Below are 24,772 nucleotides of genomic sequence, written 5' to 3' on the forward strand. Positions count from 1 at the left end.
AAGGTCAGCAATTTGCAGACAGACCAAACCCCATGATGTTATCATTTTTTAATTTCATCATGTTTTAACTTTTGGCATTAGCAATACTGCAGTTTGTAGAGCTTCGTAGAGCTTCTGAGGTTTGTGAAGGCGAATCCCTGGATTGATGCTGAGTGTTATTAATTCAGAGACAGGAGCCCTTTATGGAGGGCATCTACTGTCTTCATAGATTTCTCTGAAGATGTAAAACACTAAGAACAAAATGTGAGACTGTCTCAGCTGTAGAGCGAAATGATCTCCCTGCCTCTGTCTGACAAACATTTTCCTCTCCGTAAACTTTCCAGAGAGACAACGGCGCAGAGGGAATAAAATGGCTTCCAAACAAACGTCTGCGGTGACCGAAGGTGAGTGTGACTGATGGGTATATCTCACTATTAATCAAGAATTAAAGGAAAGTAATATAATTAATATCAATCAACATGGATTTATGCAAAATAGATCCTGTCAACGTAGCTTGATATTTTTTTTGATGAGTTTGGTTGATAAAGGTAATAGTGGTGATGTAATATAATTAAGACTTCTGTAAGGTGTTTGACTTTCTACCTCATGATATTTTGATAAAAAAACTAGAAAGATATACAATTAATATGGTGCACAGTAAGTGGCTTAAAAGCTGGCTAACTGATAGGTCTCAACATGTGATTGTAAGTGTGGAATCATCGAGCTGCTGTGTTTCTAATGGGTTCCCGCAGGGATCAGTTCTCAGCCCTATGCTAACTGACAGTTTATCAATAACCTGGAAGAAAATATAAAATCATCATTGCCAAAGTTTGCAAATGACACAAAAATTGGGGGGTGGTAAATAATGAAGAGGACAGGTCACTGACACAGAGCATGGTAAGCTTGGCGTAAGAAAACTATGCATTTTAACATGGCTAAATGTATACATATCGGAACAAAGAATGTAGGCTGTATTTACAGAATGAGGGACTATTCCCTGGGAAGCAGTCACTCTGAAAAAGATTTGGGGGCTCCTGATGGATAATCAGCTGAACATGAGGTCCCAGTGGGATGGTGTGATAAAAAGGGCTATTGTGATCCTTAGATGCATAAACAGGAGAATCCTGAGTAGGAGCAGAGAGGTTATTTTATCTCTGTATTTGGCACTGGTATGACCAGTACTGGACTCCTGTGTCCAGCTCTGGTGTCCACAATTCAAGAAGGATGTTGATAAATTTGAGAGGATTCAGAGAAGAGTCATGAGAATGATCAAAGGATTAGAAAACAGGTCTGATAGTGATAGACTCAAAGAGCTCAATCTATTTAGTTTAACAAAGAGAAGATGAAGGGGTGACGATCACAGTCTATAAATATCTACACAGGGAACAGATATTTAATAATGGGCTCTTCAGTAGAGCAGAGAAAGGTCTAACATGATCCAATGGCTGGAAGTTGAAGCTAGACAAATTCAGACTGGAAATAAGGCGTGCATTTTAACAGTGAGAATCATTAACCACTTGAAGAACTCACCATGTGCTGTGGTGGATTCTCCATCACTGTCAGTTTGTAAATGAAGACTAGAGGTTTTTCTGCTCTAGGAATTATTTGGGGGAACTCTGTGACCTGCATTGTACCAGAGGGCAGACTGGATCATCACAGTGGTCCCATTTGGCCTTGGATCTGCAAATCATGAACAAAGCAGCACTGCTCCTACAATAGAGCTCAGCTCCACTGCCATAGCCCCTGCTCCATTCCTTACAGCGCTTCCTCCTAAGGGACTACCCCTAAGGGTGCAGAATGCAGCAGCCCACCTCTTAGGTGATGCTCCTTGGTGGCAGCATGTTTTAAGGAGAGGGGGCTGGCAGCTGAGCACTCCCTGTGAGAAGCTCTCCGCTCGGGAACATCTTTCCCACCAGCCTGAAATAGCCCAGGTCTATTGACCTTCCAGCCACGCTGCAAGAAACACCTGTTTCAATGGGGTGTGGAAATCCAGGGGGCAGAAGGGAGTTTGGTGATCAGTGGGCAATCTCATGTTGATTTCAGAATATCTGGTTGGGGCATGGATATTTTTAGTAAAAGTCATGGACAGGTCACGAGTGTCCATGAATTCTTCTTTATTGCCCGTGACCTGTCCATGACTTTTACTAAAAATATCCATGATAAAATGGGAAGGGACTGGGAAGCTGTGGGGTGGCTGGGGAGCTCTGGGGCCCCCACCACCCATGGGGGCTCAGACCTCTAGGGTCCCCTTGCCCCCATGGCAGAGGGGAGCTTCAGGGTCCCCCTGCCCCTTCCCCAGTGGTGGGGAGCTGTGGGAATCACCCTGCTGCCGTCACATTTGGGAGCTGTGGGGATCACCCTGCCCCACTGTGGCGGTGGGGAGCTGCTGAGATACCCCTGCCCCGCTGCGGGGAGCTGCCAGGATACTCTTGCTCCATGGCAGCAGCGGTGGGGAGCTGCAGGGATCCCTCGCCCCATGGCAGTGGCGGGGAGCTGCCAGGATCCCCATGCCCCACGGTGGGGAGCTGCCAAGGTCTTCTGCCCGCGGCGGCAGCGGGGAGCTGCTGGAGTCTCCCTGGCCCCACGGCAGTGGCCAGGGAGCTGCTGGGGTCCTCCTGCCCCGTGGCGGTGGCTGGGAGCTGCCAGGATCCTCCTGCCGCCGCAGTGGAGGGGAGCTGCAGGGATCCCTCTATCCCCCACAGTGGTTGGGAAATGCAGGGTACACCCCTGCCTGCAGCAGCGGGGAGCTGCAGGGTACCTCCCCTGCTCAGGGCAGCTGGAAGCTTGCGGGCACTGCTGCCTCAGGCGGCGGGGGTACCTCACATCTCCCTGCCACTGCAGGAGGCAGCTCCCAGCCACCAGGGCTGAAGTCACAGAGGTCTTTGGAAGTCATGGATTCCTTGACTTTTGTGACCTCCATGACAAAATTGTAGCCTTATTTATGATCTGTATTACTGCTGCAGCTAGGAGCCCCAGTCATGGATCCCCAGCCCGTTGTGCTAGGTGCTGTACAAACTACAGCCTTAGCTACGAGCTACTTCTAAGCTTTTTTTTTATAAATTGAATAGTCTAATCTGGGCAAAGGCTGAGAGGAGAGTATCTGTGAGCTCCCCACAACTCGTGCTCCTGCCCCACTCCCTACTGCATCACCCGCTGTGACCACAGCGGCGTGTGGCTGACGGGCTTCTCTCATTATGGACCAAGCAGCACTCTGCCTGCAGTACAGCTGAGCTCTGGAATTAGAGATCACAGAACGGGCACGAGTCCATGCCAGTCAGAAAGAGCCACGGTGTCTAAGTGCTGGTCCTCTCCACAGATGATGTTAAAGCCTTCAGCAAACACATGGATAATTATAGCCCTCTGGAGCTGATGAGGCTGAGTGAGCACTTCCGCCCTGACATGGTCTACGTCATAGAGAACGACATTCCCATGGTGCTGCAGGAACTCACCCACAGACGCGTCATCACTTCCCAGCACGCCCAGGTACGGCGCCCTGCATACAACAGTGGACACCCGGCTAAAACCCTATACTTGCTACAAGTACACGTACAACATGTATGCCTGTGACAATGGACGCACGTCAGTCAGTGGCAGGACTTTCCACTGCCCCTGAGGCCAGCCGAAGACACTCCCTCTGAGGCCTGGTCTACACTGCATGTGTGTGTGGATCTAAGTTACGCAACTTCAGCTATGTGAATATCGTAGCTGAAGTCGACGTACTTAGATCTACTCACCGCGGTGTCTTCACTGCGGTGAGTCAACTGCTGCCGCTCCCCCGTCAATTCCGCCTGCACTTCTCATGCCAGTGGGGTACAGGAGTCGATGGGACTAGACTAGACGCAATAAATGAACCCCCGCTGGATCGATCGCTGCCCACCAACCTGGTGGGTAGTATAGGCATACCCTGAGATACCTCTTTATACACCCATACAAACAAGCTATGTATTGCCCCTCTGATGAAGTTAGTTACTGCCCCGTAAGGTGGTTTGTTACCACCCATTACCTTGTCGTTGTTGGTTTGATCAAAACGTCTCTGTCCATCACACTGAGGGCAGGGTGACCAGATGTCCCAATTTTACAGGGACAGTCCCGATTTTTAGGGCTTTTTTTTATATAGGCTCCTATTACCCCCCAACCCCTGTCCCGATTTTTCATACTTGCTATCTGGTCACCCTAACAGGGCGTCAGTGTGTCCTTGTATCATCTTTGGGGAGTGTGTTTGTCCCATACTTGGCATTGGGATGTTCTGGTACCACCCTTCTGGAATGTGTTTGCATGAGTGTCCAGTGGCTAGCTCTTTGCAGGAATTTGTGTATTTTTGCTAAACCAGCCCTGGTCTTGCTAGATTCTGTGAGCCTGCACGCAGACAGAGCCTGACTTCTGCGCACAGCCTGTCTCTTGCTAACTTTGCTTTATATTAGGAAGGCTTGACTGCTACTTTAGTTCAGGCAACAAGCCCCATATTGGGCTCTGACACAAGGCCTTGTGTCTCAGGCTCCCTTTCAGCTCCAGCAGGCATGAGTCGGCTCTGTCTCTGCATGCAAGAGTGTTTTCTGAAAGAGAAACAATCCATTCATTCCATTCCCTTAATTATAATTCCTGAGGAGGCCACTAGAGGGCTCTGTAAGAGTAGGACCCCCTACCCCACACCTCTCCTAGCAATGGAAATGCTTCACTGTCCCAAATCTCGATTGATTTGGGGAGTGAGAGCGGGGGCGGGGGGGGTGGTCTATCAATGCCACATGCAGCCTTTACTCCATCACCAGGTCACTCTGCTATGGCAGAGCCTTTTGTTGCCCTTATAATCATGGACCAACTGCCCAGATGGTCACTATCAGGATGTAGCCCTTGGCCATAGGATGTTATGGGCCACTGATAAACCCTCAAGTGGAGTACTGGGTCCAGTTCTGGGTACCACACATTGAGAAAGATGTGGACAAATTAGAGACAGTCCAGAGAAGAGCAACAAAAATAATTAAAGGTCTAGAAACCATGACCTACTCAAAGATTTTTTTAAAAGGGTTTGTTTAGTCTGGAGAAGAGAAGACTGAGGGGGGACATGATAACAGTCTTCAAGTATGTAAAAGCTTGCTGTAAAGAGGAGGGTGATAAACTGTTCTCTTTAACCACTGAGGATAGGACAGGGAGCAATGGGCTTAAATTGCAGTAAGGGCAGTTTAGGTTGGACGTTAGGAAAAATTTCCCAACGGTCAGTGTGGTTAAGCACTGGAACAAATTACCTAGGGAGGTTGAGAAATCTTCATCATTGGAGGTGTTTAAGAGCAGGTTAAACAAATTCCTGTCAGGGATGGTTTAGATAATACTGAGCCCTGCGTCAGTGCCAGAGACTGGACTAGATGATCTATCTAGGTCAGAGATGCCTGGGGACCGTCCTGCCTGGCCCCTGAGCTCCTTGCCTGGGAGGCTCGCCCCGGCCCCTCCCCTGCTGTTCCCCCTCCCACGCAGCTAAGCTGCCGCGTGGGCAGTGGGGCTGTGAGCTCCTGCCACTCTGAGCGGCATGGTACAGGGGCGGCGGTGGGGGGGTTAGGTAGCAGGTCCCGACGGGCAGTCAGGGGACAGGGAGCAGGGGGCAGTTGGTTGGGGTGGAGGTTCTGGGGAGATCAGGGGTCGGGGAACAGGGGGGGTTGGATAGGGCGTGGGAGTCCCAGGGGGCCTGTCAGGGAGTGGGGGTCTGGACAGGTCGAGGAGTCAGAGTACAGGGAGCAGGGGGGGTTGGATAGGGGGTGTGATTCGGGGGGGATAGTTTGGGGCAGGGGGTCCCAGGAGGGGGCAGTCAGGGGACGGGAAGTGGGAGGGGGCGAATAGGGGGCAGGGGCCAGGTTGTTTGTGGGGCACAGCCTTCCCTACCCGACCCTCCAAGCAGTTGCACAACCTGATGTGGCCCTCAAGCCAAAAAGTTTGCCCACCCCGATCTAGGTCCCTTTCTGTCCTCCATATCTATGATTCTATGTCACTCTTCTGATTACTATTATAGAAGCTCCCCATCCCCCCCTGCCCTGCCCTGCCCTGCCCTGCCCTGCCATTGCAGGCTGCTTCTGATTCTTCTGTCTCTTGTGTCCCTCTGTGTTTTAGGATTATAGTGACTGGGAGAAGAACCATGACTCAACCAGCACCGCAGAGAAGCTAGTGGGTGATATTTTTGCTGTGAGCTATGCCATGAGGCTGGGACTCTGGGAGTGTCTGTTTGCTCTGCAGAGCAGGTGGGCTCACCCCAATCTCCATGGGATGCTGGATGAAATAATTCAGAATGGTAACGTATCCATCGCACAGAGTGGGGAACAAGTCAACTGGGGGAATCCATGGGAACCTACGTTCTTCACTATTGGCTTTTCCTTGTCAAGCCCTCAGATCAAGGCTGTTTTCTGTGGGGTTCATTAATTAATCATAAGCTATGTCTTCACTGCATGCTAAGCACAGGGTAATTTAACCTGTGGTAGCCTAACTTACCATAGTGTGACCACACTACGATGATGTCATGCCTTGCGCCTGCACTGGTGCCATAGCGGGCTGTGACACAGCTATCGGGCATGTATGCCAAGATCCATATGTGATGGTTCTTGGGGTACCCAGTAATGTAAGTCACCCCTCTGCCTCCACTGTGAGGGTGTCTTGCTTTGCTTAACTGGGTGTCAGCTCCCTAACACGACGAGCCTATTGCCACCTGAGCCATATCCTCCAGGCTATGCCAGCCCTTACATTGCCTTGCAGGCTAACACTAGGTGCACCCCAGTTCCTGAGCCCCTTTGAATCCCCCTGGAGTGTCCAGCCTGTCCTCCACTGAGCACTCTCAGTGATACCAGGTCTGCTGTCCCCAAGGGAACAATATAAAGTATATCTCAGTTATGTCATATTCATATCATAAGCGTATTTTCATAAAAAATATGGAATGACATCACAGGAAGTAATTGGGCAATGTGATTACTAAGTGCAGGATAAAGGGGTGTCTTCCTTGCCTTGTTATATCTTCCGAAGTTTATTGTTTGTCACCAGAGTCAGGACAACCTCCGTAACTTATTCTTTGGTGAGCTGCCTCCCTGTTGACTTCATATGTAAATAGAGTTTCTATTGTCTTGGCTTACAATGTTTAATTTACATGTAGACAGGTGAATAAACATCTTTGATCTGACAGAAAACCTATTTGTCAACTCTGCCTTGACACAGAAGTTAGGAACATATTTTCAGTGTACCTCACAACTCACAGAATCATAGGACTAGAAGGGACCTTGAGAGATCTTCTAGTCCAGTCCCCTGCACTCAAGGCAGGACTAAATATAATTTAGACCATTCCTGATGTGTACTTCTCTAACCTGATCCTAAAAATCTCCAGTGATGGAGATTCCACAACCTCCCTAGGTAATTTATTCCAGTGCTTAACCACCCTGACAGGAAGTTTTTCCTAATGTTCAACCTAAACCTCCCTTGCTGCAATTTAATCCCATTGCTTCTTGACGTATCCTCAGAGGTTAAAGAGAATAATTTCTCTCTCTTCTCCTTGTAACAACTTTTTATGTACTTGAAAACTTATATCCCCCCTCAGTCTTCTCTTCTCTAAACGCAGTTTTTTCAATCTTCCCTCCCAGGTCATGTTTTCTAGACCTTTAATCATTTTTGTCGCTCTTCTCTGGACTTTCTCTAATTTGTCCACATCCTTTCTAAAATGTGGCACCCAGAACTGGACACAATACTCCAGCTGAGGCCTAATCATTGCGGAGTAGAGTGGAAGAATTACTCCTTGTGTCTTGCTTACAACACTGCTGCTAATACAGCCCAGAATGATGTTCACATTTTTCGCAACAATGTTACACTTTTGACTCATATTAAGCTTGTGATCTACTATGACCCCCAGATCCCTTTCCTCAGTATTCCTTCCTAGGCATCATTTCCCATTTTGTATGTGTGCAACTGATTTTTCCTTCCTAAGTGGAGTAGTTTGCATTTGTTCTTATTGAATTTCATCCTATTTATTTCAGACTGTTTCTCCAGTCTGTCCAGATCATTTTGAATTTTAACCCTATCCTCCCAGCTTGGTATCGGCTGCAAACTTTATAAGTGTACTCTCTAGGCTATTATCTAAAGCATTGATGAAGGATATTGAACAGAACTGGACCCAGAACTGATCCCTGCGGGACCCCACTTGTCATGTCCTTCCAGTATGACTGTGAACCACTAACTACTCTCTAGGAACGGTTTTCCAACCAGTTATGCACCCTCCTTATAGTAGCACCAACTAGGTTGTATTTGTCTAGTTAGTTTATGAGGTCATGCAAAACAGTATCAAAAGCCTTAGTAATATCAAAATATACCACATTCACCGCTTCCCCCCTATCTACAAGGCTTGTTACTCCCTTCCTCCATGAGCACTCCCTTCCTGGACATTTTCTGCTTTCTGGGCTAATCTAGCCCATTTCCTGTCTATCAATTATGCACAGCTTGTCCCCCAGGTTTAGTCTGGGGCAATTGAATTGGTGATCCAGTGATCAGAGTGCTGGTCCACCTGCTGCTGCCCAGCACTCCATCACGGGGGCAAGGGAATGTGGGGAGCAGGAAGGAGATCGATGAGGGAATACAGAGGAAAGTGAGGTACAGAATAGAGCAGCCAGTAGTAGGGGAGGGCAACACAATGGTTCTTTGGGTGCAATGTCACTGAGACCTCATTAGCCTGCAGGTCCTGATATCCAAAACATGGAGCCCCACAGGGGAAATTCAGAGTTGGACTGGATCTATTGGAGCTGCTAACATACAAGCATTGGGTACACTCTTCCATGCCAGCTAACAGCACAGTCTGTATCTCTCTCTCTGTTTAGGTCACAATCTGTTACTGGAAATTCTCCTGAATGAATCGGGACACACCCTTGACCCAGAACTGAAAGGTACCATGAGGGAACTGAACTGCACTTAACTCTGCCAACACTGTGTCTCTTGTCAAGCCAAGAAGGGCTTGATCACAGGCCTGCCTGGGGGCAGCGTGGAGGCTGCTGGCCCCAGTGGGAGCGCTGAGAGGCGTTGTGCTTCAATGGGGCACAGTTCCTCTTGGAGTTCTGCAGCCTGTGGGGGAGCATGTCTTCTGCTTCCCCCATCCAAGGGATGCAGCATATACCCATGTGTCCAACCAGCTCTGATGTGCAGTATAGAGGGAGGACAGGACTATAGCCTTGCATCCTGTCTGCTCCCCTGGGGATTTGTATCCCAGGAAGCACTAGGACGGAGCAAACCTGGTCACACTGTCTGAAGTGGCTCATGACTGTGAGTGCACACCTCAGGGCAGACTGTCAGAAAACAGGGAAGAGACCTCACACTGGTGGTGTGTTCTATGATTAGATTGCACCAAGCCAGTGACAAATGTGAACTCTTGGATCACTATCTCAGTCTTACCATAGAGTCACAGACAGCCCTTAGACTTTTTAGTCTATCTTGCCACCCAGACAAACTGAACTTTGTGATAAAAGGTCACTTAAATCAGAAATCACACCACATCAGGTTACTGCCAGTCCTAAGAAACCAGTCACTTACCCCAGATCAATGGGTACTCTAGATCTTAGGCCAAAGACAACATTGGTAGCCAATTTTATAGTAAACTAAAGCTTTATTAGCTAAGAAAAGAAAATGAGAGTTATTGAGAGGTTAAAGCCAGTAAACTATGCACACAGGTGAGTCACAGTTTGTAATTCCAAATGGTGGCAGTGATGTAACAAACTGCCAGTTTCCCAAAAGTCTTCTCTGGGTATCCAAATTGCCTCTGGGGATCTCTGCTTTGCCTCTGTCCCTCTGCTCAAGTGCAAGGATGCTGGTAAGTTTCTGTTCCCTACTGGATTACATGAGCTGGACCAGGTAGTGCAGCGGTGTCCTGTAAGACTCAGGGCAAATTCCAGTAGAACTATTCATGATCAGGCCCAGCAGAGGAGAGAGGAGATGAAACAAGTGAGTCCAGAGCATCCATCCACCTAATCCCCTCACAATATTGTCTGATTAGAGTACAATTTAAAGGAGAAGCTTTTCTATCAAACTTCAGTTTACTAACCCTCAAAAAACAAAAAATGATGAGGTGAGGGAGAGGGGAAATAACCATATTTCTCCTTTTCAGCTTGTCAAGTAGAGCACAAAGTCAAACTCCGTGATCTCACAGGGATAATGAAGGAAAACAAGGTCCCAGGGCCATCTAAAGAGCAGATTTTCCCCATCTCTAACCGCTACGTGGAGCTCAAGGTCATCTCAGACCATCACTTCAAGAAGCAGACACACCAGGAGCACGAGGTCCTAGCAGCAGCTGGGGAGCTGAATGAATATCGCCTCCAGAGAAGAATAAAGAGTGAGCTGGAGCGCATCGCACCTGACCGGCTCTTCCGCTGGAGCTTTCGAACCCACTGTGTCCCCCTGTCTGTGATGGTGAGCGGAGTAGCTGGCGTGGGCAAGACAACTCTGGTGCAGAAATTCATCTTTGACTGGGCAACGGGGAAGCACTACCAGAAATTTGCCTTTGTTTTCTTCTTCAAGTTCCGGGATGTGAGTGAGGAAAAGATGAGTCTAGAATCTCTGATCTGTCAAAAATATCCAAGCCTCCAGGACAGACTCCCAAGAATCCTGGAAGACCCTGAGAAGTTGCTCTTCATCTTTGATGGCTTGGATGAGAGCAAGACTGATTTGAAATTAAGCAGAGGTGGATCCCAGGAGCTGTGTATGAACCCGGGGGATGTGAAGCCAGTTACTGTGATTGTCGCCAGCCTGCTGAAACAGACTCTGCTGAAGGGATGTTCTGTGCTGCTGACCAGCCGCCCCATCAAATTGACCAGTTTGGAGGCTGGAGTATTCCATAGGGTGGCCAGTATCGTGGGCTTCCTCTCCAAGGAAAGGGAAAGATACTTTTCCATGTTCTTTGGAGATGAGCGAGTCTCCAGAGAGGCCTTTGCATATGTGAGGGACAGTCAGGTTCTGTACACGCTGTGCTACAACCCGTCTTACTGCTGGATCACATGCACGGCCCTGAAATCCTGCTTCATTACCAGGGCAGGGAGACCACAGCCTACACCCAAAACAGTGACCCAGCTCTTTGTCAACTACGTCACCCATATTATGGCCAATCACACCCAGGAGCGGCCTGAGCCTCAGAGGATGCGAGATACATTGGTAAATGTTGGATGGTTGGCTGAATACGGCCTCACATATCGCACACTTGTCTTTCAGCCGCACTGCTTACAGGTTTTCAATGTGGAGTTTTCTCCCTTCCTCAGTGGCTTCTTGGTGGAGAACCCTAAAACTGATGATTCTGCCCAGGTGACCTACTCCTTCCTTCACCTCACCATCCAGGAGTTCTTTGCTGCCCTCTTGCATTACCTAGATTACAAGGAGGACAAGTTCAGAGACACAATGGCTAAAGCCAGGTCCTGTAAGGAAGGTGATTATGAGATCTTCTCTCGCTTCCTGGCTGGGCTCTCCCATCCTGCAACCAAGATGCCCCTGGAGAAATATATGGGGAAGTTCTCTGCAGAGGCAACTCGCAAGGTTATTGAGTGCCTCAGTGAGATGAACTATGAAGAGCTGCAAAGCAGAGAAGATCCTGAAGGGAAGAGAAGGCTGATGAATTTATTGAATTTGCTGTTTGAATCCCGGAACAGCCAACTTGTGCGTGAAGTGTTGGGCAAAGATGCCGACATGGACTTCTCAGAGTTATACCTCATGCCAGTGGATTGCACGGTCCTTGCTTATGTGTTGAGTTGCTGTGAAGAAATACAGCGCCTAACCCTAGATTCCTGCTTCATCCAGAACGAGGGCCTGGAGCGACTCAGACCTGAGCTGCACAGAGTCAGAGAACTGAGGTAGGAAAAGAGGTTGTATATAAAGTTTAAAATATCAGGGACTTGACGTGTCAGTGGCCTCAGCAGTGCTGTCAGGTAGACAACAGTGTTACTGATACAGAGGTTACACCATTCGGTAACATACAACCAAACCCATCCTATCATAATGAATATGTATATGGGGCTAATTAAGATTACACAGACAACCTTAAATACTGGCATGTCAGTGTTCCCTCCCCACTCTGAGCTCTAGGGTACAGATGTGGGAATCTGCATGAAAGACCCCGTAAGCTTATTGCTACCAGCTTAGGTTAAAAACTTCCCCAAGGCACAAATTTTTCCTTGTCCTTGGAATGGTATCGCTGCCATCACCAAGTGAGTTAGACAAAGATTTAGGAAAAGGATCACTTGGAATTCCTGTTTCCCCAAAATATCCCCCCAAGCCCCTTCACCCCCTTTCCTGAGGAGGCTTGAGAGTATACAAGGTGAGCATAGACCAGACCCTTGGGTTTTTAGGACACTAAAAACCACAATCAGATTCTTAAAAACAGAACTTTTATTATAAAGAAAAAAAAGTAAAAGAAACACCTCTGTAAAATCAGGATGGAAGATAATTTTACAGGGTAATAAGATTTAAAACAGAGGATTCCTCTCTAGGCAAAACTTTAAAGTTACCAAAAAACAGGAATAAACCTTCCTCTTAGCATAGGGAAAATTTGCAAACTAAAACAAGATATACTCTAATGCATTTCCTTGGTATTACTGACTATTTCTGTAATTTTAGATGGATCATTCAGTAGGAGCTGGATTACTTGGTCTGTCTCTTTTTGTGTCTCCGGAGAGAACACACAAACACAAAACAAAAACCTTCCCCCACAGATTTCAAAGTATCTTCTCCCCTTATTGGTCCTTTTGGTCAGGTGCTAACCAGGTTATCTGAGCTTCTTAACCCTTTACAGGTAAAGAGGGACTTTATGCTACCCTTAGCTGTATGTTTATGACATGGCATTTCCTAACTTTTGATTGCTTCACTTTGCAACCTTAATAATGTTCTTTTAACTTAGGCCTGCGTTTTGTGTTTGTGTAATTTCCTAGGTTTTAGAAAAAGCAAACAAACAACCCTTCCCCTCCCCCCCAGAAATCCCATCGTGTTGCCTCTTATTGACAGCCACATAGGCTATTAGCAGGGTCTAGATCCATTGCACAGACCTCTACCACTTGACCTAACTGAGTAACTGGTAGCAGTAGTAGGTTGTCACCCTCTGTGTCGCCTCTAAGGATGAGACACCTTGCCACTGGATTTTACAGCTATTTGCTGACAGCGAGGAATGGTTAGACTTGGGAATCTTGGGGTCCATTCCAGACTTTGGAGGGGAGTGCGCTCTAGTGGGCACAGACTCTTCTGCTGTTTTCCTCCATCCTGTCACAGTCAGGTCAGGTTTCTTCTCTACCTGTGGTCCTTGTTCCAGTTCCATTCTCCTTGCCTATCCAGTCCCAGCCTCCACTACTCAGGCTTCACCTCCCAGCCTCAGTCACCTTGCCCAGCCAGTCCTAGTCAATCCGTCCAGGCTTGCTGTCCGAGTCCCACCCTCCCCCACAATCCCAGTCTCTTCCCTTCCCTAGGCCCAGTGCCAGTCTCCTTGCCCAGCCAGTCCCAGTTCCCGATGCCCGGTTCCTTGTCTGAGCTGTCTCTCCCCTCTGCTGACACTGGTTTCCAGTTCCAGTTTCCATCTATGGGCTCCTCATTCAAACTCAGTTACTGCCCTGCCCCAGGCGTCCCCAGCTCCTTACCCAGTTTCTTTGCCCAGCAATCAGTCTCAGTCAACCCTATCCGCTACCAGCTCCCAGTCTCCTTGCTCAGCCAGTACCAGTCTCCCCTCAACTCCCAGTTTCTCTCCCCACTCCAGTCCCAGTCTCACCATACTCCTTGTCCCAGGCTACTCCTTTCCTTCACTCTGGTCTGGCTTTTGTCTTTTCTGCATTCAAATCAGGCATCCTCCTCCTCTGTGCAGCCTGGGCCCCCGCAGGGGAGATAAGGGGGACACTGATGGGCTGGTTCCTTGCTCCGAGTTCTGGTTTTTGGTTCCGCCCCAGCCTGGAGCAGCTGAAAGCATGCTCAGTTTAGCTCTGTGGGGATGGCGCATGAGCAGTCTGGGCAGCACTAGGAGTGGAGAGAGGCTGGAGCCTGCTCAGTGAGGATGGGATCTTGGGAGATTTTAGCTGTTAAGCTCTACCAGTCCCCACTGAGCATGTGCAAATTGTAATTTTTCATTTGTAACAGAGCTGGATTCCAGAAGTCCTGCTTGTCAGTCTTGTGCCTTATCCACAGGTCCATGCTGTCTTAGTAAACAATACTCCTCCAAGAGACTGAAGAGGAATCATAGGATCATAGAAATCAGGGTTGGAAGGGACCTCAGGAGATCATCTAGTCCAATCCCCTGCTCAAAGCAGGGCCAATCCCCAACTAAATCATCCCAGCCAGGGCTTTGTCAAGCCTGACCTTAAAAACTTCTAAGGAAGGAGATTCCACCACCTCCCTAGGTAACGCATTCCAGTGTTTCACCACCCTCCTAGTGAAAAAGTTTTTCCTAATATCCAACCTAGACCTCCCCCACTGCAACTTGAGACCATTACTCCTTGTTCTGTCATCTGCTACCACTGAGAACAGTCTAGATCCATCCTCTTTGGAACCCTCTTTCAGATAGTTGAAAGCAGCTATCAAATCCCCCCTCATTCTTCTCTTCCACAGACTAAACAATCCCAGTTCCCTCAGCCTCTCCTCATAAGTCATGTCTTCCAGTCCCCTAATTATTTTTGTTGCCCTCCGCTGGACTCTTTCCAATTTTTCCACATCCTTCTTGTAGTGTGGGGCCCAAAACTGGACACAGTACTCCAGATGAGGCCTCACCAATGTCGAATAGAGGGAAATGATCACGTCCCTCAATCTGCTGGCAATGCCCCTACTTATACATCCCAAAATGCCATTGGACTTCTTGGCAACAACAGCACACTGTTGACTCATATCCAGCTTCTTGTCCACTGTAACCCTTAGGTCCTTTTCTGCAGAACTGCTGCCGAGCCATTCGGTCCCTAGTCTGTAGTGGTGCATGGGATTCTTCTGTCCTAAGTGCAGGACTCTGCACTTGTCCTTGTTGAATCGCATCAGATTTCTTTTGGCCCAATTCTCTAATTTGTCTAGGGCCCTCTGTGTCCTATCCCTACCCTCCAGCGTATCTACCTCTCCTCCCAGTTTAGTGTCATCTGCAAACTTGGTGAGGGTGCAATCCACACCACCCTCCAGATCATTTATGAAGATATTGAACAAAACCAGCTTGAGGACCGACCCTTGGGGCACTCCACTTTATACCGGCTGCCAACTAGACATGGAGCCATTGATCACTACCCGTTGAGCCTGACAATCTAGCCAACCCAGGATTTCAGCTTTGAAGCTAACACAATGTGTCTGAGTCCAAGCCTGTAATTCTCTCTATTCATTCCCTCCCCAGCCTCTCAGACAACGAGTTGAAGGATGATTCAATGAAGAATATTTGCTCTGTACTAAAGCATCCAAACTGTAGGCTAGAAGACCTGAGGTAACGTCATGCTTGTTTTCTGTCTGTGTTCTCAGAGTAATTCAGTGTTTCTAATTTCCAAATAAGTGATATGCCTACAGTTGTACTGTCTTGTTCTGGGGTCTTGTTCTATCTTCAAAAAGCTAAGTGGCATTGGACCCGATGAGTGACTCACCAGATAAAGCTGGCATGCTGCATGAAGTGGGGATGATCATGTACTATGTGGCATGGCACTCTTCCCTTTCAGTCACTGCTCAACCAATATCCCAGCAAGGGCTTTGCTATTGAGACACAAGACTTCAGTCCCTCCTGGGTGCCTGTGACCATTAAAGTTCCCATGGCAGCCTTCACAAGATTAGAAGCATCAAATCTCATGACCTGGTCAAATTCTAATTGGATTTATTGAACTCTGTTTCCCTAAATTCCCTCTGCTGTTTCAGTTTGTTAGAAAAGTCTTCACTAATTGCTCTAAATTGTAATGTGCTATTGCTGTATGCCATTATACAGCTTCTGTACTCCACAGCAGAGGTGACTGCATTTCAGTACTTGGTGAAATGATTCCTGTAAATAATACTATAATTTTTAAATTCTGAATGTCCAAATTAGGGAATAGTTAAGACACAAACTCCTCTTGGCTTATAAAATATTGAGGGTCATCTCACTGGTCACTGGAGAAGCATAATTATTCATAGATTTGCAACAACATACTGGATTTTCCCTGTACCCTCCAAACTGGTTGAATAAATTTCTATGTGAAAGGAATGCAGCTGATATAATGAATCAGGATTTTAGTAAAGCATTTGATACAGTGTATCTCAATATCTCATTTGAAAAATTAATTTATATTTGTTTGGATATGACAGTATATAGCATGGGCGGAAGGGTAATGATAAACGGCCGATCATAATGCTGTGAGGAGGCACTTTGTGGTTTACTCTGTGGACTGGAGTTAGGGCCTATTTTATTTAATATTTTAATGAATTGCTTGGAACGGGGAGTAAAGACCATGTTAATTACATTCAGAGATCACAGTAAATTGGGAGGAGTTGCAAACAGCATTGGGAACAGAAACGATATAAAGGGCTTGTCTACACAAACTCTAACTGGAAAAACTGAATCAGTTTTAATAGCTACTAAAGTCAGACATTCTTAAATCACCCATAACTTGGATCTGAAAATTTTAAAAGAGCTGTCTGAGCAGATCACTGGAATGTTAATGTTGAGTTTCAATATATCCTGGAACACTAGGGAAGTTCCAAAGGACTGAAAGAAAGCTAATGTTGTGCCCATTTTTAAAAAGAGGGATGACTCAGATAATTATAGGTTTGTCAGCCTAACTTTGTTTCTGGGCAAAATAATGGAATGGCTGATGGGGCAGAGAAGAGCCATGAGAACGCTTAAAGGATTGGAAAAGAAATTCATGGAGCTCAATCTGTTAGTTTAACAAAGAGAAGGTTAAGGGATGACTGATCCCCATCTATAAGTACCTACACAGAAAGCAAGGTAAGTGAGGTAGTATCTTTTATTAGATCAACTTCTGTTGATGGAAGGCACAAGCTTTAGAGCTTCACAGAGCTCTTCTTCTGGTCTAGGGAAGGAAGTAGAGTGTCTGAGCTAAATACAAGTTGGGACAGATTGTTAAGCAGAAGGGGTAATGCGGTCCCTTCTGGCCTTAAAATATATGAATCTATGAATTCACATTCAATTATTTCAAAGCAAATGTGTGTGTGGATACTCTTATCTCAGAATAAAAAAAAAGTGTCCTATTTCAGTTTAGCCAAAGTTTTTTAAAAAACAAAGTAAGTTAAATCAAAATAGGATAATTTTATTTGGAAATATCAGTGTTCAAACAGACTTGCACCAAAAATAACAAAAGATGTGAATTAAAATCACTTGAGTTATTTCAGTGCAAATCTGTTTGTAGTCAAGCCCAAAGGGGCCTAGAGAGATTAAAACCACAGGCAGGAAACAAGTTCAGGTTCAACTTGTACAAACAAAGCTAACACATCCAAGGATAAATCATTCAAAATTCATATACCCGATAGGAAGGAGAAACCTAGCAAGCAGGAACATCTGAAAAAGACTTTGTAACCAGTATGGCCAAGACACTGGAGAATAGATGTTTGGGAACAATCCTACTCTAGCATCCTGGGCATGGACCAGATGCCCCATGTCTAACACTGGATCATAATTCAACGTTACTCTTCCTGAGACTGCCTTTTATTGCACTGTATTGATCCATCTGCTAGAGTCCCAAAGACAGAATCACATCCCAACATGCAACCAGCTTGGCTCTCAAAAACACTGTGGAGTACTGGAGCGTCAAACATGTAGTAAGCGAAAAGCTAACGTAACCTTATCCTGTTTTTTCCTCATTCTGCTCCTACGGCTTCCATCCTTTCTCCGCATTGTGGCTCTTGCATTCCATCCTCATGTGGTTTTCGTTCATTCTGATTTGTCTGCTCCCTCACATCTGGGTGATTCATGGGGCCTCTCTCCTATTCTTTCTTTCATTCATCGTCCATGACTCCTTTCACCTGCCCTCCTGCCCCACTGTCTATTATTCTGGGTACTTTCTCTTTTTGCTTTGTCCTCCTGTTTCTTCTGCTGTTTTATTTTCATTCCATTTCCTGATTTGTCATTGTCTTGTTCCTCATCTCCTCTTTATCTTTTCCTCCCTCTCCCTTTCACTCTCTCTCTTTTCCTCTCTGCTGTCTAGCCTAGGGCAGAACATGTTCACAGAAGCAAGCTGTACAGCCCTGTCCTCTGCCCTCAAGGAGAACCAGACCCTCTTCAGTCTTGATCTGACCAGAAACAAAGTGCAGAACACTGGCCTTTCCGCCTTGTTAGAGGTGCTTGAGACCCCGCAATGCAAGATTCAGAAATTAGTGTAAGTATCAACCTGACGGTGACACTTCTGCCTTAAGGCACTAATGGCTTCTAGAGCATCAGCTTTTTGGTTAAAATGTCCCCCCACCCCAATTTCTGTGGAAAGTGTACACTTTTTTGCAAAATTTTTTCATAAAACCCAAATTTTTACTGAAAAACAGTTTTGACCAGCCCTGGCTGTATGCTGAGCACAATGAAATCCGGATCGACATTTCTAGGTGTTCTCATAATATGAATATCAATAACAATATAGGGAAGATGGTGGGGAGATCTCAGATGGGCACAGGCGATTAGATATGAACTGTCAGTGTAGCCCAGAGGCTTTTCTCTAATGGATTTGTCCAATGCTCTGACGCAGCCTCCAGGAAAATGGTTTATCAGATGACTCCTGTGAGAGACTCTGCTCTGCTCTCTCCAAAAACTCCACCCTCCAGCATCTGAACCTGAGTGCGAATGTTTACACTGATTGGTGCGCAGAAGACATGCGTCTCCTTATCCTCACCAGCCCCAGCCTCACTGACATCAGGTAAAATGGCACCTTCCGGCTCCTCCTACATTTCAGACTCACAGTGGCTTTTGCTATTTTTTTTTTACGTCTCCCATGTATATGCAAATCTGCTGATTAAATTATCTGGTTATGCAAGAGGGGATGACTGAGATGAGAACTGGGTTATGAAGCCTATCATCTCTTGATCCCAGGCCGGTGGATGACCTGGGCAAGATAAATTGGCAGGTTTGATTCAGTCCCTGGTGCACAGATATCACACCATAAAAATTAACACCCAAACTTGCATCAGTTCATCCCCTTTGCTGGTAAACACAGCAGAAAAGCCAGCAATTAAATGGGCCATAGATCCTAGACGCCCCACTCACTGCTGGAGGTGGGGGGGAATCTCTGCAGGCAAAGGATAAGGCATGCTAGCAGGGCCTGAGTGTGGGAGGGCTCCCTGTGGTGTGTCTGTTTTGGGATTAATCAAAGGATTAAGTCTTCAGCGCCATCAATCCAGTACCTTCTACCAGTGGTGAGCTGGAGCTGGTTCACACCAGTTCGCGCAAACCGGTTGTTAAATTTTGAAGCAGTTTTAGAACCGGTTGTTCACCCGCTTCCCAGCAGGGGGCGCTGAGGCTTGGATGGGCTCTGGCTGGGAAGTGATGTAATTCCTCCTACGGCCGCCGGGGGCGCTGCGCTGCGCGAGCCATGTGGGCTGCTGCCAGGCCCTGGGCACGAGCCCTGGTGCTGCTGTAGCTGCCCCTGGCCCTGGGGCTCCTGCTGCTGCCTGGTGGGTCCCCGGCTGCTCTGCTGACCCTGGGCTGTGTCCTGCTGCTCTCCCCGTCAGCACCCACTACCATGCCCCTGCCTCCAGCCAGCCCCTGCACCCGCTGCCTCCAGCCACCCCCGACACCCTCTGCCTGCAGCCAGCCCCTGCCTCCAGCCACTCCCTGCCCCCGCCTCCAGCCAGCCCCCACCTCCAGTCCCCACACCCCCTGCCCTGCCCGCAGCCAGCCTCCACCTCCAGCCACCCCCTGCCCCCGCCTCCAGCCACCTCCGCACCCCCTGCCCGCAGCCACCCCCTGGCCCTGCCTGCAGCCACCCCCTGCCTCCAGCCAGCCCCTGCCCTGCCTCCAGCCACGCCCTGCACCCCCTGCCCACAGCCAGCCCCTGCATCCAGCCACCCCCGCACCCCATGCCCTGCCCGCAGCCAGCCCCTGCCTCCAGCCACCCCCTGCCCCCCGTGCCCGCAGCCAGTCTCTGCCTCCAGCCACCCCCGCACCCGCTGCCCTGCCCGCAGCCGCCCCTGCCTCCAGCCACCCTCACACCCGCTGCCCTGCCCGCAGCCAGCCCCCGCCTCCAGCCACCCCCTGCCCCCGTGCCCGCAGCCAGCCCCCGCCTCCAGCCACCGCACCCCGTGCCCTGCCCGCAGCCAGTCCCCACCTCCAGCCACCCCCGCACCCGCTGCCCTGCCTGCAGCCAGCCCCTACCTCCAGTCAGCCCCTGCCCTGTCTCCAGCCAACCCGCAGCCCCTGCCCTGCCTGCAGGCAGCCCCGCACTCCCTTGCCTCAAGCCAACCCCGCACCTTCCTGTCTGCAGCCAGCTCCGCACTCCCTGCCCTGCCTGCAGCCAGCCCCACACCGGTCTCTGCAGCTGGCCCCATGTCTACTGGTGCCCTGCAGTTCCCAGGGCAGTAACCCTGCATACCTTCTTCAATGAGTGGGGCAGGGAGCAGCTGGGACCCACACATGTGCACACCCTAGGGTGACCAGACAGCAAGTGTGAAAAATCAGGACGGGGGTGGGGGAGGGGTAATAGGAGCCTATATAAGAAAGACCCCAAAAATTGGGACTGTCCCTATAAAATTGGGACATCTGGTCACCCTAGCACACCCCCAGGGCGTGGCAGGGACCCACACATGTGAAATGGAGCTCATTTCTCGTTCAGACCATCTTTTTAAAAAAGAACTTTAGGCAGGGTTAACATACATCCGTATTTTCCCAGACAGGTCAGGCTTTTTGGTTCTTAAATTTTTAAAATTCCTCCCGGGAAAATACGGACGTATGGTAACCCTGTTGATACAAAAAATACATACTGGGGCACATCCCTTAAATCAGAACTTTTTATAGGTAACCGGTTGTTAAGATTTTGGCAGCTCGTCACTGCCTTCTACTGTCATAACTCCTGTTCCCTCCATACCCCTCTCCAGGGGATTTATGAAAAAGAGTAATGATTGTAAGTGGAATTCTTTCCTGACCAAAGAACGGTCTGGGAAGGAGATGTTCAGGGTTGGCCCAACTCATCTGACTTGCTATTGGATTCCTGTGTGCATACTCATTTGATTGACAATACAGAAACTCTGTGGATATAGGGGAGAGATGAGCAGTAGTGATAGGAGTCTGGTGGTTGGGATTTAGAAAGTTTTTAGGCTGTCTTGGTGGCTCAGTGCAGGAAACCATTGACGTCAATGGCCAAACATAGTGAAGAATTTGGCTTGGATTTTGACTATATAATAGGGCCACATGGGCACCCCATTGAAGAGACCTCTTTTGCATCCACAAAGATTGATCAGAGGGACAAGAGTTGACCGCTTGGCTACTCTAGTCTCTTCCTTTCAAGGCTCCTTTTCCCCCCAGCAAATGTATCTAGATTTTTATACCATGCCCACTGGTGTGGTTTCTTTTTAGCATCTTCCCCACCTTGCTTCCCTCCAATCCACTCACAATGCAGCAGCCAAAATCACCTTCCTTGCTTATGTTTTGGACCCTACCATTCCTGTATTCAGATCTCTCCACTGACTCCTCTGACCTGTAGTTTCAAATCACTTTCAGATTATGATACGTACTTTCAAGGCTTTATGGCCAACATCCCTGATCTTTTTTCAGAGTAGCAGCCGTGTTAGTCTGTATTCGCAAAAAGAAAAGGAGTACTTGTGGCACCTTAGAGACGAACAAATTTATTTGAGCATGTAGCTTTTCAGAGCCCACCTCATCCCTTTCACTCCACCAGCTGTTGCAGCCCCACTGTTCTTGGGGTGCTTTCTTCCACTGTTGTCTTTATGCCTCCTTTCAGGCCATCCGCTTTGATCTCTCCCAGTGTGCCAGACTCCCATCTTCTTCTCATTTTAATCCCACTGCTTCTGCAAAGCCCTGATATAAATCCACCTCAATATCACGCCAGCACTGCCTCCTTCTATCACAAATATTAAAAAGTTCTTTATGTCTGATTGCTGGCTGTTTTTTAAAATTGCAAAGGTCATTGGGATAGGGACTTGGTCTCTTTAATCTCTTGTACAGCTCCAAGCACCCTGTCAGGAGGGGAGGCGGAGGGAACTGGGGTTATTTAGTCTGCAGAAGAGAAGAGTGAGGGGGGATTTGAGAGCAGCCTTCAACTACCTGAAGGGGGTTCCAAGGAGGTTGGAGCTTGGCTGTTCTCAGTGGTAGCAGATGACAGAACAAGAAGCAATGGTTTCAAGTTGCAGTGGGGGAGGTCTAGGTTGGATATTAGGAAACACTATTTCACTAGGAGGGTGGTGAAGCACTGGAATGGGTTACCTAGGGAGGTGGTGGAATCTCCATCCGTAGAGGTTTTTAAGACCTGGTTTGACAAAGCCCTGGCTGGGATGATTTAGTTGGTGTTGGTGCTGCTTTGAGCAGGGGATTGACTAGATGACCTCCTGAGGTCTCTTCCAACCCTAATATTCTATGATTCAGTGCTTAACAAATAAAGATAATATTGAATGAATCCTGCAGTAAGACACTAGTTTCTGTCATGGAGCTGTTTTTGCAGAAAAACTGTAAGGTGTGATATATAAGTTAACTGCAACCTCTCAGAAAGACAGAGAGCATAGAGTCCTATAAACAGACTGATCCTGGAAGACAGATATTCCAGGTCTCTGGTAACATGTCCAATTCCTATAGGAATAGGACAGGACTACTGGCCAAAGTTTGCTTTGCAACAGTACTAGAGTTATACCCATTTGGGTTGTGGGTTCCCAGACAATAACCCTGTGTGTTTTCCCGATTTGTTCCTAGACTGAGTTTGAATGACTTCTCTCCAGCGGTGGAAGTGCAACTGAGGAGCCTTCAGAGAGAAGGTCTGAAGATTCATATTTAAAGGACTTGCTATGCTCTTCCATCCTGTGAAAACAGCACTTGACTCTGGGAATTGCACCTCTCTGAATGCCCTGCCTGGTTTAACCACCACTGGGATGATTTATTGTGGGAGTAAAAAAGTTGGGGAGGGGAATGGGGGGGCAGAATCTGATGCACATTGTGTTACATGTAAAACACCTGGAAATAACTTCCTGGAAACCCTGCCAAAACTTCCATCCCCAGCACAGGCGCAATGGGCTGCTCTTCTAATTCATTTCTTACTGCCATTAGTCGACCTGTTTGTTGAACTGAGATTCACTTATGCAGCAGATGGGTCTAACCAATCTTTATCATGGGAAAACACTCAGTAAGTAGTGATCATTTACAAGTGGGAAGCTCATCAGGATGATCTCATCGCAGTCACCTCCAGCGCTGGACAAACCACCTTCAACCTCCCTTTGTTACAGACTTATGACTTTTTGTATGTTTTTCTTATGCTTATATATTAGTCTCATTTCCATGAGACCGTTCTTCCTCTGTCAGTACAGGTTTAGTGTTAGTTCAAGATGGGATTTTCTAGCTTTTTAGTTACTTTATCTTTTCTTTTTCCTCACAAATATGAGTACTCTTCAATTTCTTACATGTACAAAAACTAAACATGATTACTCTGCAGTTTCTTACACATGTACAGTTTTACTTATGCTTACATTGTGAAATATCAGAAGAGACTCTTAAAATTTAAAGCAGGCTTCAATCAGGTTTAAACATGCTGTCATTCCCAACATAGTTTATTTCTTTTTTAATTCATTCCAAACCCATTGTTGTGATGAAAACTTCAGATTTGTATTGTTGTGTGACATGGCAACTACAGCAAAAAGAATTGCCATAAACTGAGTGTGATGCTGTGTATAAAGAAAGGTGGCCATTTCTATCACCATTGTTACCAGTGTCACACAATTTCCATAAATCTTGTACAAAGTATGTCATGTAAGGTATCAATAAAAAGCATTATGAATTGCTAAGTATGATTATCCTGTTTATATGCATGTATAATATTTGTATTTGAAGTTATTGGCTATGCCCTTGTATCTTGAATGTGTTGTATTTCTGGGTGACAGCCTCCAGGTATAGATTTCCATCATCTCTAGACAGGCCATAGGAGAAACTCATCCCAGCCAGATCGCTGTCTGAGGCATCCAGAGGAAAAGCTAGGAGCCAGTGACTGCCCCCTGTGATTCAGCAAAACATGTAGGGGCATGGGATATGCTCATGTGACCTTGGGCCAGGCACAGGGGCTGTGGGCTTTGTTTGGGACAGTAACTTTTATGCACATGGCAGAGGATATAAAAGGCACCTGAGACATCTCCATTTTGTCTCTTTCCTGCTCCAATTCTCTGGACTGGAGATTTACAATTAAAAAAAAATATTTTGAACTATGGACTGAGGATCTTCCAATCTTCTGGACGTTACCAGAGAGACTTTTGCAAGCCAGCTGTCTGTAACATCACTGCTACAATCCTGATCTAAGGACTTTGGAATCATTTATATGTATAAATCTATGAACCATTTTAACTCTGTTCTTTTCTTAATAAATCTTTAGTTAGTTTACTGAGGATTGGCTGACAGTGTGATATTTGGGTAAGATCTGAGATACATATTGATCTGAAGACAAGTGTCTGATTCTTTGGGATTAATAAGAACCACAAATATGGTGAATTAGGTTTTCAGTCACCCCTCACTATATTAGACCTCTTTGTCTAGATGGGAGCCAAGGACTGGAGTGCCTAAAGGGGACTGTGTTTGGCTTCTGGTTAAGCAATATCATACTGTAGAGGCTCTTTTGCTACTGGCTCGGTGAATCCAATTTTAGAATACATCACCAGTTCTGGGGATTGCCTGCCCTATTTCTTGCACTCCATCCTGACTATAGCATTTCAG

General features: G+C 47.4%; 1 protein-coding gene across 1 annotated transcript in view; it reads left to right on the forward strand.

Moving 5' to 3' along the window:
* Nucleotides 1-24,487, forward strand: part of LOC119847890 (NACHT, LRR and PYD domains-containing protein 3-like) — a 28,300-nt gene extending 3,813 nt beyond the window's left edge. Inside the window, exons 2-10 of the mRNA XM_038383086.2 lie at nt 324-383; nt 3,296-3,462; nt 6,073-6,250; nt 8,805-8,870; nt 10,082-11,810; nt 15,296-15,382; nt 18,081-18,251; nt 18,609-18,776; nt 22,775-24,487. Of these exons, the coding sequence (XP_038239014.2) occupies nt 324-383; nt 3,296-3,462; nt 6,073-6,250; nt 8,805-8,870; nt 10,082-11,810; nt 15,296-15,382; nt 18,081-18,251; nt 18,609-18,776; nt 22,775-22,856 (2,708 nt within the window). The 3' untranslated portion in view covers nt 22,857-24,487. The remainder of the gene's footprint in view (nt 1-323; nt 384-3,295; nt 3,463-6,072; nt 6,251-8,804; nt 8,871-10,081; nt 11,811-15,295; nt 15,383-18,080; nt 18,252-18,608; nt 18,777-22,774) is intronic.
* The last annotated feature ends 285 nt before the right edge of the window (nt 24,488-24,772 follow it).

Source organism: Dermochelys coriacea, chromosome 24 (genome assembly GCF_009764565.3).
Source record: "Dermochelys coriacea isolate rDerCor1 chromosome 24, rDerCor1.pri.v4, whole genome shotgun sequence".
Lineage (NCBI taxonomy): Eukaryota > Metazoa > Chordata > Testudines > Dermochelyidae > Dermochelys > Dermochelys coriacea.